This window comes from Lagopus leucura, unplaced genomic scaffold (assembly GCF_019238085.1).
Source record: "Lagopus leucura isolate 7727_CA_CO unplaced genomic scaffold, USGS_WTPT01 Super-Scaffold_100008, whole genome shotgun sequence".
Classification (NCBI taxonomy): Eukaryota; Metazoa; Chordata; class Aves; order Galliformes; family Phasianidae; genus Lagopus; species Lagopus leucura.
In genome coordinates, this window is record NW_024962265.1 from 32,063,160 (window position 1) to 32,078,477 (window position 15,318).

At 39.5% G+C, this 15,318-nt stretch overlaps 1 protein-coding gene across 2 annotated transcripts in view; it reads left to right on the forward strand.

Annotated features, from left to right (window-relative positions):
- SRGAP1 (SLIT-ROBO Rho GTPase activating protein 1) overlaps window positions 1-15,318 on the forward strand; it is a 139,539-nt gene that overhangs the window by 65,820 nt on the left and 58,401 nt on the right. For both annotated transcript variants that reach the window (XM_042872573.1, XM_042872574.1), the window contains exons 2-4: window positions 2,248-2,443; window positions 5,008-5,170; window positions 13,812-13,874. In XM_042872573.1, the coding sequence (XP_042728507.1) occupies window positions 2,248-2,443; window positions 5,008-5,170; window positions 13,812-13,874 (422 nt within the window). The remainder of the gene's footprint in view (window positions 1-2,247; window positions 2,444-5,007; window positions 5,171-13,811; window positions 13,875-15,318) is intronic.

The following is a 15,318-nucleotide window of genomic DNA, read 5'->3' on the forward strand; positions in this document are numbered from 1 at the left end:
ATCTCTGTTCATGTATTCCTTTTTCTCACTCTTTCTTCTTCTTGTTGCTATGGTAAAAGCTTGCCTAAAAAGGAAGAATTACAACAGCAAGATCCACTGACCTACAAAATAATGAGAAGGTAGCTGCTCCGTACAGAGCTCTGGTTTTGAAGTCACTAGTGGAAAATCTCTGATGGAAATGGGACATGACCAGGGTACAGAGATAATGTACATGGATTTGGACTGATGCAAAACTCCTGCCTCTGATCAGTGAATCTGTACAACCAATTTCCTTTAAGAAGGAATTTTCTGTGATGATAACATTCACAAAGTAGTGGGCATTCAAGAAAAAAAGCTTTTTTTAAAGTTATTTCTGTTAATAACCTTCCAGCTTCAGTGTGCTTTTCTCCTCTGCATATATGAATGTCATTGATAGGGTGTTGTATTACAGTGGCTCAGCCTTGCTGGAGGCATGGTCCTTTCCTGATGAGCTGATTTTAAATGAAATGAAAACCAAAACATGAATTCTTTGATTCACCTACCAGAGTATAAAAATGGATGGTCTCATTAATGATTAACACAGCAGATGGTAGCTCAAAGGAGGTTTGGAAGAAAACACTGCAGTATCTGTCTCTTCCAATAAATATATTGACTTAACAGCTTTCTGTGCTCATCCTACCTTATTTCAGTACACACATTTGAATCCCAGCAGACTTGATCTCTGCTGTTAGACCTGCTTTAAAATGAGTGAAGATGCATTAGTTCCTAGTTGCCTCAGATAAGCTTTTGCAATTTTATTGTTGCTTACTGGTTTGCTGTTCCTTGTGATGCTAGTGGTGGTTTTCAGAAAGATTTTTCTACTTCAGTACAATGAGGCATCTAAGATTTCTGATGTCTTTTCACCCACAGCGTGGTTAAATCAGTAGAACGTGAGGAGGCAGCCTAAGGACGTGAGGAAACAGCCTCAGATTGATTCAGGGTAAATTTAAGCTGGGGGTTAGAAAGAATTTGTATGTGAAGGGATGCTTATGCATTGGAAAAAGCTGCCCAGGAAAGTGGTAGAGTCCACCATCCCTGGAGGTATTCAAGAGATGTGCAGATGTTGCACTAAGGGATGTGGTTTGGTGGTGGAATTCAGTAGTGTTAGGTGATGGTTGGATTTGATGATCTCAATGGTCTTTTCCAACCTCAGTGATTGTGTGACAAAATAAACATCCACAACTTCATGAGCATCACTTCTGACACATTGTTTTGTTATCAACATATAATGCTAAACTGTATGTATACAAGTAATGGCTGCAAAGTGTTTACTCCACAGTGTTGGATTCCAGTGCATATGGGCAAATTCTAAGCCTCTAATGAACCAGCCTTTCAAAATAGGTAGAAGGATTTTTTTAGACTGCGATTTTCCAGAATGTGATTATCAACTTAGCACTGAAGAAATAGAAGTGTTTAAAAAAAAAAAAAGAAAAAGACCTAAATAAAAACTCATAGTAACTGTACATATGGCAAACAATACAAAATACAGTGGTAAGAAATCTGGAGGCTTTTCCCTGTTACTCCAGATACTCTATAAACATACATTCTCTTCTAAACGGACTAATTTTGTTTTATATTAATAAATATACCACAGTGCCTGAAACTTCTTACACTGAAACTTTTTATTTTCAAATAGCTGTTTCTAAATAGGACTGCGCTTCTTGCTCTAAGCTCACTGTAGCATATTGGTGAATAATACACCAGTTCTCCCTCCAGTGTAGATGGGCAGCTGTGGAAGGTCATCTGTGCACAGTTATGGTGGATAATGCCTCCAGAATTTATTGCAGAGTTATTTCCATGCTGTGTTTTGTGATATGAGCTGGCATGGTCCACCTGGCAGTAAGCTGATTGCAGCCTAAAGGGTGCACGCTTAGCCTGACGTTTCTGGGGATAGCAGGAGCTGCTGCTCAAACAGTTGAACACCACCCCCCCACAAGCAGATAGCTCTGAGCCAGATGTCTTCCTAATGCCAGAGGCTGGGAGAGGAAATGGGAGGCAGATCTGCTCATAGCAGCCCAGCAGACTGACAGTGGGTGGGAGGACACTGTGATACGTGTGTCATGGCAGAAATGAGAGCTACCTTGGCTGCATCCCACAAGACCTGAAATTCAGGTCCAGCTGATGTAGCTGCAGAGGCTGAAGTTGTCCAGAGTGTTTGTAATTTTGATTGGTAATGCTCAGTTCTCATTTACTTTCACTGACTTGAGTGGCATGTGCTTCTTTTATTAGAGATCCGAGCTCAACTCATAGAGCAGCAGAAATGCCTGGAGCAGCAGACTGAAATGAGAGTGCAGCTTCTTCAGGATCTGCAGGACTTCTTCCGCAAGAAGTCGGAAATAGAGATGGAGTATTCCCGAAACCTGGAAAAATTGGCAGAGAGGTTCATGGCAAAAACGAGAAGTACGAAAGACCATCAGCAGTACAAGTAAGATATTTCTTTCTCCTCATCTCCATGTCAGCCTCTGGGGGGTTATTGGAGAGCTACCCCACTCCTTGCCTCTGCTGGTTTTGAGTACTGTTTGGTAGGAGCCAGGTCAAAGGCGTACTAAAAATTCTCATCCCTGCTTAGCAGCATAGCAGTTCTCATTTCAGCTGAAGGTAGCTGGTCACCTGAATACTGTTGTGTTGATTTGGACCATTGCAGTTATTCATATAAATTTCATAGAACATTTTTCAGTTTCTTAACAGGTATATTCCAGAAATATTCCTCACTTACCACATTGAATTTAAACCATCCAAAATGCAGTTACTATCTGGAAGAGAAGCAGAGCCCCAGAAGTGCTTGAAAGTTGTGTGCTGATCTGTTGCAGTGTGATTGACAGATTTTAAAAGTGTCTAAATAGGTCAATCAATATTATAAAAGCAACAACAGCAACAACAACAAAAAAAAAAGGCCACAAATATTGGCAAAAAGGCATTGAGAGAGAAAGCTATTTTGATTTGCTGTTGCATGTGAACTTCTAGTGCCTCTTTGCCACTCTTATTCCTGGACTAGGATGTGACTGTTACGTCTTGCTTCCAATTTAATATATCCCTTTGATGGCATAGTAACTTGGGACAAAACAGAAGTATTTGTCAAAAAGAGTTTACAGTGTATTTTAGAAAGTGTTTCAAATGCGTTATTTGTTAGCATGGTGTCATCTGATTATTTTCCTGAGTTGAGCTGATTAATGAATGCATCTGCCTGGCTCTCTTTTGCTTAGGGATACAACCCAAAATTTTGTGTTTGGATTTTTTTCCACTATCCAGCTAGTACTGTGCTGTAGACACAGACATTTTTGTCTGGGGACAAAAATCTTCTCCAAACGCATTGAACATAGAACAGATGAATCTCAATATAGCACACGATTCAAAGAATAGTGCTGTGTATTTCTAAAAGTTAAATGACTCAGTAGTTCTACGAAGTAACGAAGCTATGCATGTCACTGCTTCAGAAGGAGCCCAGGCTGTTACACAGCTTGTGTCAAGGTCCTTCTGCTTTGTGCATACAGATACATTTTTTCATTCTTAAACATGTCTAAATCCAGAATAGCCAGTGTGCATGGGTATCATGACTAAAGTCCTGTCTTCAATTTCACTGTGCAACTGTCTGGTTGTTTTGAGAAGTGATCATGGCAAAAGCAGGTGGTCTCCTTGCTGTTCCCACCATTCCCTCCCAGAACAGGCTGGAAGGTGGAAGTACCTTCCTATGGGAAGTTGGGATCCTGTTTGATTACCTTTAGGACGCGCAGAAGCAGTGCAGGCCAAGTAATGTCAGCATGAACCTTCAGGGATGCTTAGCTGGCTGAGCTAAGTGAGAAGACCCTGAATCTTGATGCTGTGAGTACCTGTGTTAAGATGTACCTCTCAGACAAAATGGAGAAGTTTCCTGAACGTGCTTCTGATTCACAGCAAATCAGTGCTCACTGAATGATTAAGAAAAGGCTTTTGTGTGTTAGTCATTCATTGTTGCTTTCATTCTGGGGGTAAAAGCTGAAGCTGGACAATCAGATGAGGAATTAAAGATACATTGTTAACAGTGGCAATAGTTAATTATTAGAATAATTTACCAAGAGCTGAAAGAGTTTCTCCCTCAATTTATTGCCACCCCTGACTATGTTATCTTCGTGTGCCTGATCCTTTATTACTATATGAGAATCCCTACACAAGAAAAAAGAAAGAGCAGCATTCTTCTAGGCCACATGGATGAAAGCAAACTTAAAGCTTAAGTAAAATGATAAGGCAAATTTCACAAATAGGTTTTTATCGTCTGTGAGACAGTTGTTGAATTACGTACATTTCTATTTGTGTTTAAGAAATGAGAGGCTGTTTGTGATTTCACCATCTGCAGCGCTAATCACTTGGGCCTACAGAACAAAATCTGTAAAGGAAGTTCAGAACTGGATCATTGGGGAAAATGTCTGTACTTCTCTTGGCCCTGTAGTTGTAGTTGTAGTCTTTGACTGGCAGAAGCAGTGCGTTCATAAATGCTTGGATTTATGAATGCTGATCACAGAATATATATGTATATATATAAGCTTGCGACATTTCCTTGTTTCTGCTTATGATTCCGTACAAATCCGTTACTGTGAAATAGCTACAATTTTCTCATGAAGGATTTGGAATGCACCTACAGTCCTTACTTATTTCTAATGTAAAAAAAATAATTGATGTTATTCTCAGCAGCAGCCTTTATTAATTTTGCATATTTACATGTACACGGAGCTTTGTGGCAGGATTTTTAAACTGTTGGCTGTCTTGCAGTGTTCTAAATTCTTGCACTTTTTTGGTATTTTTGTATCCATGCCTCATGGGATTTGTGAAATTTGTCTTAAAAGAATCATCTGAAGCTTGCCTGATCTGAGTTACTCCAAGAATGGATAGGCTGAGTTTTCAAAAGTAGTCACTTGTACATAACAAGTTATGAGTGTAAATGTCAGGGGGGTGATTGTGATAATTAAGCAACTTTTCCATCTCTGTACATAACACATATGTATCTCTCCTCCTTAGGAAAGATCAGAACCTCTTATCACCAGTGAATTGCTGGTATTTACTCCTGAACCAAGTGAGAAGAGAAAGCAAAGACCATGCAACGTTGAGCGATATCTACCTAAACAACGTCATCATGCGCTTCATGCAGATAAGCGAAGACTCCACCAGAATGTTCAAGAAGGTAAAGCCTGTTCTGCATTGGGGACCCTCACATGCATGAGGAAGGCAAACGTGTCTCAATCAATAGCATCTGAAGAGAAGGTTCAGCACATGTAGCATAAAGTCTGGTGTAGCACACATAAATCCTTCATGACAGTTCTCATGGAGCAAGTCCTTAGCGCTGAAATGATTGGAAACCTGCTGTATATGCTGCTGACCTTAAGAACTGAATTGCAAATATCTAAGAGGCAAGGAAAAAAGCCTGTTCTTCTTTCAAAAACATGTTTGTCTACCCATGCAGAAAGGAAATAGTTTTCACTTAGGATTCCCAAAATAGCCATGCTGAATTAATGAATTATTTGTAAAAACTGTATTTTATTATAAGCCTGTTATCAGAGAAACTGTGATTCCAGCCAAATTGAGGGTGTGCCTTGCAGCTCTGCATTGGCATAAATATTTAGTGTATACAGTGACTCTCCTGAAGGACTTTCTTTTTTTTTCCCGATGTTAGGTATGAACATGCACTTCTGATAACATAACTACTTCTGTTAGGTCATTAAGCATTACATCTGTGCGTTTGTCATTGTACATGGCCTTTGCATGTTTCTCATAGCCATAGAGTGTATGAGAGCTGCTCCAAAAGTAGTGCCTCTCATTTTATTAAGTTGGCCTGTGGTGTAAAAGGCAGATGGTTGTGGTACAGCAATGGGGGTTGAACCTTCCCACCAAAATCCCATTACATGTTGTTGCCATGCGACAGATGGTACTAGAAGGGCAGTCTTGGCAAAATGGCATCTGACATGGAAGTGTACACAAAGCAAAGGGCTTTCTACATTTCTTTCATGTGGAAAAAATGGCACCTGCTGACAAGCTTGCTGAACATTTCTGGAGACCAAACAGTGAATATGAGCACAGGGATGTGGTGGGTGGTGCATTCCAGCAGTGGCATCAGTCACAGTGGATCACCTCTTCTGGTGTAGATTTTTACAAATGTGCAGACTCTTGTTCATCACTGGTGAAAATGCACAGCTAATAGTGGTGACTATGTCAAAAAACAGTGTTTTGCAGCTGAGAATTTGCTTTATCAAGTAGTATAGTGTTCTTTGTATCTACTGTAGTTTCCATGGAAATAAATAAGGGACATTACTTTTGGAGTGACCTACATGTATATCTCCCTTTGGGTAAGCACTCTAAGGTGTCTTAGCTTGAGATCTATATAATGTGTTTGCAGTCATTGTTACTAGGTTCTGAAATAAAAATAGAATATAAATGCATATCCATCAGCCACAGTTGTGATGTTTGTAGGCAAAGGTCATATTCAGTACAAGAAAGAGTTCCAATAATTTTACAGAATATAAAGTACGTGACTAAACAATAGTATGTCTAGCAGGGAGTGATCATCACAGAATCATAGAGTGGCTTGGGTTGGAAGAGATGTCCAGGATGGTAAAATTCCAACCCTCCCCCCGCCACAGGCAGGGCCGCCAGCCTCCACATTTAACACTAGACCAGGCTGCCCAGGGCCCCATCCAACCTGGCCTTGAACACCTCCAGGGACGGGGCATCCACAACCTCTCTGCGCAGCCTGTGCCAGCACCTCACCACTCTCTCTGTAAAGAACTTCCCCCTGACATCCAACCTAATCTTCCCTCCTTCAGCTTAAAACCATTTCCCCTTGTCCTGCTGTTATCTACCGATTCAAAGGCTTGAGACAGGTTAACAGGTAATAGGTTAATACATTCAAAACAGGAGACTTTTTTCACATATACCCTACTGTAATCTAGACAGATAACAATAGAGTGGGAAGAATGATTTAGAGAATGCATAGGTTGTAGTTGATCTAAAAGATCTAAAAACATGACTCAATTTTATTGGTGTGAATTAAAACATGTAACAGTAATAGGATCAAAATTTCTAGTTCTTCGATCTCTAATGGTTTGTTAACTTGTGTCTATGTAAAGCTGTAGTTCTCAAACCAGTAAGTTTACTAATAAATCATTGTGGAAGTTGAAAAGATGATGGAAAAGTGATGTGGAAATGTTCCAGTACAATCTGTGTGCAGGTGTCTCAGACTTGCTTGAAACAGTAGAAACTTTTCAGTAATGAGTTTGGAATGAATGGCTTTTCAGTCGCTTGTGTTGCTCAGAAATATGTTTTGTTATATGTGTGTTACTAGGTTAGCCCATAGTTGAGGGTCTCTACCACTAGAAATCTTGCTTTTGCTTTCCTACTCTCCAGATGTGTTGAACACGTAACACTTCAGATCTTCTCATTGTAGCATAGCTTCTTGCAGCTTTTCTTTCATTTTTATTCCTAATATGAATCTTCTGCAGGGGAAAGAAAAATTGAATACGCATACCCTTCATATCCTAACTAACCCTATCCTACCTTTCAGCAGGGTTTTCTAGTTAAAACACAGAGTGATACTGTTACATCAAAAAGCTATTAGATATTTTGGAGCGCAGGCACGGCGAGCTCCCCAAGGGATGAATGAAGGAATGTGAGCAAGGCTCTGTGATGTGAGGGAAATGGTGGGCAGGAAGACACATAGCACCTCAGCATGATGTAAATTAGTTTTACAAGCATGCATCTTCAGTGTGGCAATGATTGTTCACCAGTATTAATTTTGAGCACTTATGTTTAGGACTTTAGTCTGTCAGGAGTTAGTACTTGTTGGAGAAATTGGTTTTTCCTCTGAGTGCTTGTGTAGACAGGTCAGGCTGTAGTGCTTGCTGCAGAGTGCTAGTGAGGTGATTAATTTGCCTTTAGTTCCCAGGTACAGAACTGATTAAAACTCTAATAATGGTGAAGTTCCAGTTCTGAGTAAAAGTGAAAGCAAGTATGAAATGAGGTGAACCATGTTGAACAGAGAGAGAAACAAGACCAGTATGGGAAGTGGAGCTATTAGCAAATTGTCTTGTTTTATTCATGAAGAACATAAGCTTTCTACACTTAGGTTTAGCTCAAATGGGCAGCTTCAACCATAATTTCTGTCTGATGGTAATGATCTGTGTGACTTAAGGTACTTGGCATCTCAGGACTGCTTAGTTGACATCCACCAGAAACCAGCGAGAGATAAGGTGCAAAATGCACATGTTCACCTGGCAGGCAGAGGTTGCAGGAGCAAGTAGAAGATGCACTTAGAATGCGAAACGTGACATCCAGCTTTTTCTCATTAAAATTATGTAGTGAAAATATCAAACAATATCTTCATTCCCTGGCTGTGCCTAGAAGTATTTTTTTTATTATTTTTTACTCATGTCTGGTATGTGTAGCAACCCCTTGCTATTCCTTATGGAGATGTGTATGGTATCCGCTGTTGTTCTACATGAAATGTAGTCATGGGTGGTGTCTCTGCCCCTTGGACTTCGTGCCTTGCCCTTAACTCACTCTCTGTTCTTCCTGATCTGTACATTATTGCTTCTCATTCTCATTGTTTTTAATATTTTAACTGATCTGGTGAAAAGGCCCCTCTAACGTGCATATTCCAATGGGCCCAAAATAAATTGTTTTCCTGCACCTGATTGTACATGGCTTTCCACTTAATGTTAGGACACTTGTTATTTTTGTTCTCCTGGGAGCAATTTGTCATTCTGCTTTACAGAGGTCGGGAACCAGTTTCTGTTTAAATCTACTAAATGTAGGACAAAGATAGGATCTAGTTCAAGATACTAAGGCATCTACCTGATGATATTATGTCAGGCTTCTTACTACCAGGGAGGCACTTAAGCTCTTCTATTTTTCAGATGCTGGCATATAAAAGCAGTGCAGATTGCTGTTCATTCCTGCCTTCTTGTTGCGCATAAAATTGCAAACATAAAGTAGCAGAGTTCAGATCTTGCATGCTTGCACATCTCTTCAGGCAGATGGGGTAGATGGCCTCATGGGGACAATTAAAGAATAAAGCAATAAGGAAAAATGTCAAGCAGAAGGGAAAAGTATTATGCAGAACGTTTCATGCAGCGATTCTGGTTGCCCCAGCATTAATAATCAACTGTATAAACACACAGCCACAAAATCCTTAAGCAGATTTGTATATTTATAATTTATAAAAATGTATTTTCTTTGGACAGAAACCATAACAAGGCAAGATGAACATATCTTCCAGTGTTTACAGTAGAAGATGCTGGAGAAGCCAAGTACAATAAATATTTTAGTTCCATAATCTGACTATTAGCAGGGAATATGACTACCTGCCAAACCTGTTTGGAAGTTATGAAAATTGTGGAATTGTGGTGTACATAGAGTCTTCTCACATCACTTTCTTAAACGTTTAAAGGTTTAAAAGGATAGCAAAGCTATTTGTTGCTATAAACTGGCAAATCTGGGACAGAATGTTACTGTGACACAATAGCTGTGTCAGCGTCACAGCAGCTTACAGAAGCTTCTTTTAAACAAGGGTTTGCATATCACTTCCCCCAGGGACCAGCAGCAGACTCATTTAAAAGGAATAGTCACAGAATATTTTCCCGAAATGATGTAACTGATAGTAGTACTGTGTGTGCTAAATACAGATGATATAGAGTTCCAGGAACAATTCCACTGCCTAAAGTTTCAGTAAAAAAACAGATGAGTAAAGATTGGGTTCCCAATGGACTGAATGGACAGAAATTCCTTACAGTCTCCAGAGAAAGGGTATTAATGTGGACTAAAATCCTAAGCTTACCAGTTGTTATTCAATAAACACTAATCTTGAGAACATCAGAAGGACTGCTAATAGCGTGAAAATTGAGCATATGCTGAAAGGCTGATTTAAGTACATTCACTTGTGTCTGTTGCACAGGCATGATCTATCCTACCAGTAGTTTAGATATTTCAAAAAACAACAACAAAAACCAACTAAAGAAACCCCAGAACTTTCACACTATGGCAGTTTCTTCAGAATGTCTCTTCATGCTTTGAACCAGATTGGTAGCCAATATATTTTTAACAGCAATTTGTATGGGCTCTAGCATTTTTATTACCGTCTATGTTCTTTCGGTTAATAGATGCTAATACATTTCCTAGGACACAGTGAATAAAGAAGCATCTCAGTGATTGTTCCTCAGGTTTTAATGGCCTGATTAGAGCTATCAGCTTAACTCCAGAAAAATGCATGTTGCATCTTACGTTCTGTCTGGCTGCCCTGAGGAGAAGCTCCTAGGCATGCTGAACTACTGTGGGGAATAGGCAGCATCAAGGAGAAATAGGAGAGCCATTAACCACTGAAAATAAATGCTCTTCTTATCTGGTGCTCTAACGCTCTGCATATCACACGCTAAAAGCCATATTGCTTGCACTTGAGTCAGTATTTCTTGATTATAAATGTTAATGTAAAATGTGTTGGTTCTTGAAAATTAATCCTGTTTATGCTGCCAATGCTAACCAAATTTCCTGATTTTTATTGGACAATTCCACCAAAATCTTTCATCAGAAAAAGACAGAAACTGACATAATATACACAAGTACTGAAGGCTGAGTCCCCAGTTGAACTGATGGAAGGATGACTCATTTGTGATCATGTGGCATTTCTGTGTCTCCCTGATTTTTACTGGGTTTTCTGTTTGGTTGGTTTTTGGTTGGTTGGTTGGTTGGGGTTTTTTTGTTTGTTTTTTGTTTGTTTTTTGTTTTCACAATAGTCTGCAAAAAAAAAAAAAAAAAAAACAAAGAAAATCTGCTCTTCTGTCTCACTTTCAAAAAAAAGCTTTTGCACTGCCCAGTTAAATCATGAAGAATACTTAGAATCAACCTCGCTGTATTTAGGGCTTGAGCTGTCAGCAGCTTTGAAGAGGTGGTGGCTCACCAACAGTTGGAAGGGATAAATTGCTTGGAGCTGGAGTTCATCCCTACTGTTTTTTTTCCCTTGTGGATATGTTTTCATCTAACGGTCTTAATGTCTATTATCTTGTAGGCTTTGTTCTTCTTTCTCCTAAAGTAATTTTAAAAATAGGCTGCTCATGTTCAATGCTATAGGAACAGCTTTCCAAGAAAAAACTGCTGGTCTCCATTTCTTGGATCTTTGAGGAGATGTGTAAGCTGTGTCAGAGCTGCACTGCTGACTTTTGAAAGCAGGGTGCCAATGTAAAGCAATGAAAAATGATTCAGAATTTTTGTTAAAGCTTTGATTTGTGTTTCCCTACAGCAGCTTGTGAATCTGCAGTCTTTCTCCAATCCTTTCCTCCAGTCCTCTCCACATGCAGTCTAGGCACTGTTATGCATATGAATTGTTGTCCTTAATATTTGATAGAAATAACCTGATGTTTGCAAAGAAATTTAAGTAATAAGCTTTTTTTCTTTTTTTTTTTTTAATTTTCAAGTTACTGCAATAGAAAAACATACATCTTGAAAAATACCAAACTTTTACAAGTATAAATAATAGGCGGAATTTCACAGCAGACCTGCATAACTCAGTTTCAGAGCATTTATCTTACTGGACCTTGGTTACTACAGCGGATGCAGTTGAAGAATTTGAGGAAGAATCTCTCAGAAGTTTTTTTTAATTCTCAACATGAGCCAACGATGTGCATTTGCAGCCCAGAAAGCCAATTGTATCCTGGGCTGCTGTCACGTCCTGCCCATCAAGAGCGGGAGGGGTAACCGGATTCACAAATCCCCTGTCAGATTAAGGTAGAACAATACTCAAAGTCCAAACACAATCATCAATTTTGATGTAAATCTCTGTACTACAATTACCTTAAAGGTATTGACACTCGTACAATTATATCTGTCTACTGTGAAGCTGCATCAAAAGAGGGATGGCCTGCATGTTGAGGGAAGTGATTGTCCCTCTCTTCTCTGCTCTTGTGAGATCTCACTTACAGCACTGTGTTCAGCTCCTGGACCCCCCATCAAAAGAAGGGTACGGATCTGTTGGAATGAGCCAAGAGTAGGGCCATGGGGACGATCAAAGGGCTGGAGCACTTCTCCTGTGAAGACAGGCTGAGAGAGTTGGGGTTATTGAGCCTGCAGAAGAGAAGGCTCTGGGGAGACATCCTTGCAGCCTTCTGGTGCCTAAATAGAGCCTACAGGAAAGCTGAGAAGGGATTCTTCATCAGGGGGTATAGTGATAGGAAAAGGGGTAATGGTTTTAAACTGAAAGAAGGTAGATTTAGATGTTAGGAGGAAATTCTTCTCTGGGAGGGTGGTGGCACGGATGCAGGCTGCCCAGAGAAGCTGTGGGATGCCCCATCCTTGGAGGTGTTCAGGGCTAGTTTGGATGGGGCTTTGGGCAACCTGATCTGGTGGGAAGTGTCCCTGTACATGGAAGGGGGTTGGAACTGGTTGGTGTTTAATGTCCCTTCTAGCACAAATCATTCTATGATTCTGCAATTCCATGGTTGTATTTCTAGTTTCTTGTCAGTTAAAAATCATGCTGCGTGTAAGTTGGTATGAATATCGATAAGTGGAAAGGCAGATTCCTTAACATACTACCCGGAGTTGGGTATGACAGTAGGATTGGAATCATAGAATCATCAAGGTTGGAAAAGACCTCTAAGGTCATCTAGTCCAACCGCAAATTGGAGAAAAATCTGGTGAGTGGTCTGTTCCAGCTACTGTGTGTGTTGGTTGTTCTTTTCGAAGACATAGTGGATGGGATGTGTGCTGTGGCTTCTTTTTGTATGAGGTGTTACACTGGAAATCATCATTTGGAAATTGTTATTCCTGCAGGTGTTTTAGTGATGGCAAAGTATGTGATAGCAGCTTTGGAGATTAGCTGCCCCAGAAGATTTTCCTTTGGCTTCTATCCAAATACAAAGTACTTCTCATAGCTAATGTCGTTATTTATTACGAAGTTGGAGTTTTTAGAAGTTGGGCTAATCATCAGTACATTCACTGAGGAGGGGGTGCGTGGAAAAAGCATGTGTGTTACAATTACACACTGTGCAGAAAAGATATAGCTAGGCTGTTTAACAAGCCGTAGTTCTGTTCTATAGTTGTTTTCCAAAGGCTGTGGTACAAATGCCTTCAAATCGTCAATCTTCAATCTTGCATCTGATTGAACTGCTGTGCACAACTGACAAAGGAATATATTTGAATGAGACTCTTAATTAAATACTCTTATTTTGACATATTTGATATTTTGTTAATAACTGCTGCCAAGCATTTCTTTTTTCTGGGTCAGAATGAAAGTAAAGCCAGAGTCCAGGAAAGCTAAACAAAGCTGTTTCAGCAGCCCACTCTGTGAAATATTGTGGAGTTGAGTATCTGTTTCAAAGAGGAGCCACAATTATTTCTTGCATAAATATTTAGATAATTGCATGTGCTGAGAAACAAAAACTATTCTAGATCTAGAACTGGGAGGGACGTCCCTCTAGAGTATTGCATTCCATGTGGTTTAGTTTATGTATAGCAGTTGTAAAACAGTACACAATCTGTTCCATTAAAAAGGCTTATAACATTAATCCCAAACTTCACCCTTTCTGTTGGCACCTAGTCTCCTAATGCTTCATGAGAATATCTCTTAAATTACTTCTGGGTTTCCCTCCAGAAGTTTTCTGTCTAGATGTTGTCTGTCTACCCCTGTCTCCCTGAATCTTTATTTTTAGTGCACTGTAACTGTCAGAATGATGTCTTTGTGAGCTCCCTTACATTCACTAGCATGAACGATGAATGCTAACAGTAAGAGATAAGCTTATGTTGCAGTTTTTGCATTCTTTTTTCTAATGATTTTTTTTTAATTACAGAGCAAAGAGATTGCATTCCAGCTTCATGAAGACTTAATGAAAGTTCTTAACGAGCTTTACACAGTAAGTACAGTATCTTACCTACTTTATCTTACTCAAGTTGTGTATTGAACTACTTCTGTAAGTGCTAAGTGTTCTTTTATCTAGCAGGTTGCCCCCAGTGGAGGTGCTTATTTTTGTCTTCTTACACAAGTCTGAATTATCTCTTGCAGAAAGACCACTAACTTGTTTAGAGCACATATGCTAATGCTTTCAGGATTAATTTTTATTTTCAGCCTGTTCTCCTCCCAGACTACGCTAAGCCAGTTTATTATAAGTTTCATTGGTTATTAATGAGACATTTCTACTCAGAGCTTACCAGAGCAAGGCTTCTCTCTTTTCTGCCTTTTGGCAAACTGCTGCTGGTGGAAAATCTGAGGAAGAGTTTTGAAACTCACCTACACAGCTCAGTACAGGGTGAAGTCTGAAAACTGTTTCCCAAAATATTTTGGGTGTAGGTACCAACAACATTTTTTAAGAAAGAGCAAAGCAAGGATTTATTTTTTTTTTTTAAATATAGTTATACAGTGAAGAAAAAATGGTAATATCCACCTCTTACAAAAGTCTGTTGATTCCTGCTTGTCAGGGAAATGGTATGTCTGTATTTTATCTTCAGCCTGAAAGAGCTGAAACTTGTATGCTCCAGTACCTTACATAACAGTCTCTAGATTGCTCCCTTCCCTATCCATGATATTTGAAAGATATAATAAAAAAAAAAGCAAAAATCCCAAAGCAAAACAACAACAACAACAAACGTGTTATTTATATTAAGAAACAATTTGGGATTTTAATGATGTTTAAGAAAACATCAGAGACCAGCCCTCCTGAGGCAGTGATCAGTCAAACGTTGAGTGCTTCTGATTTCCTTTTCATTTGATCTAGGAAAAATTGTGCACTACTTGTAGATGGGTTGACAAACATTTGAACAACTTAGGTGGCAAAAAAAAAGACCCAATTGAATGTGGATCTGTACCACTGCCTTTGATTCTTTCAGACTGTGGTTTGGGGTGGAAATTTCTAAAATATACCTAAAACTTCATTTTTTTAGAGGGTTTTTCTTTAGGGCTTTTTGTTCTTAAAATAGCCACTGATTCTGTAGGGTATGATATTGTAAAGCCTTGTTTCCTCAGGCCTGTTTGTAGTCTGTTAAACATGCTAGAATCAGCTTCTGTAAAGTAGAGGTAGCCTCAGACAATTCACACAGCTGTAGGGAATCAGCAACTGTAGGAGCCATTGCACAAGCAGGACCTCAGTGGTGAGTTAAGTCCTGAAGATACAGGCTTGTTCCAATTAAACAGTTACATAACTCCAGTGCCTGGCAAGGCATGGGATTAGCGCATGTGCTCCCAGCACAGGGAAACACTGATGCATGTTCTGAAATCCTTGGCTGAATTACCAGCGAAAATCTGCAGGACTGTGTTTTAGAAGTCTCACTCATGTTCATGCTATGTCTTCCCACTGAGAGCTG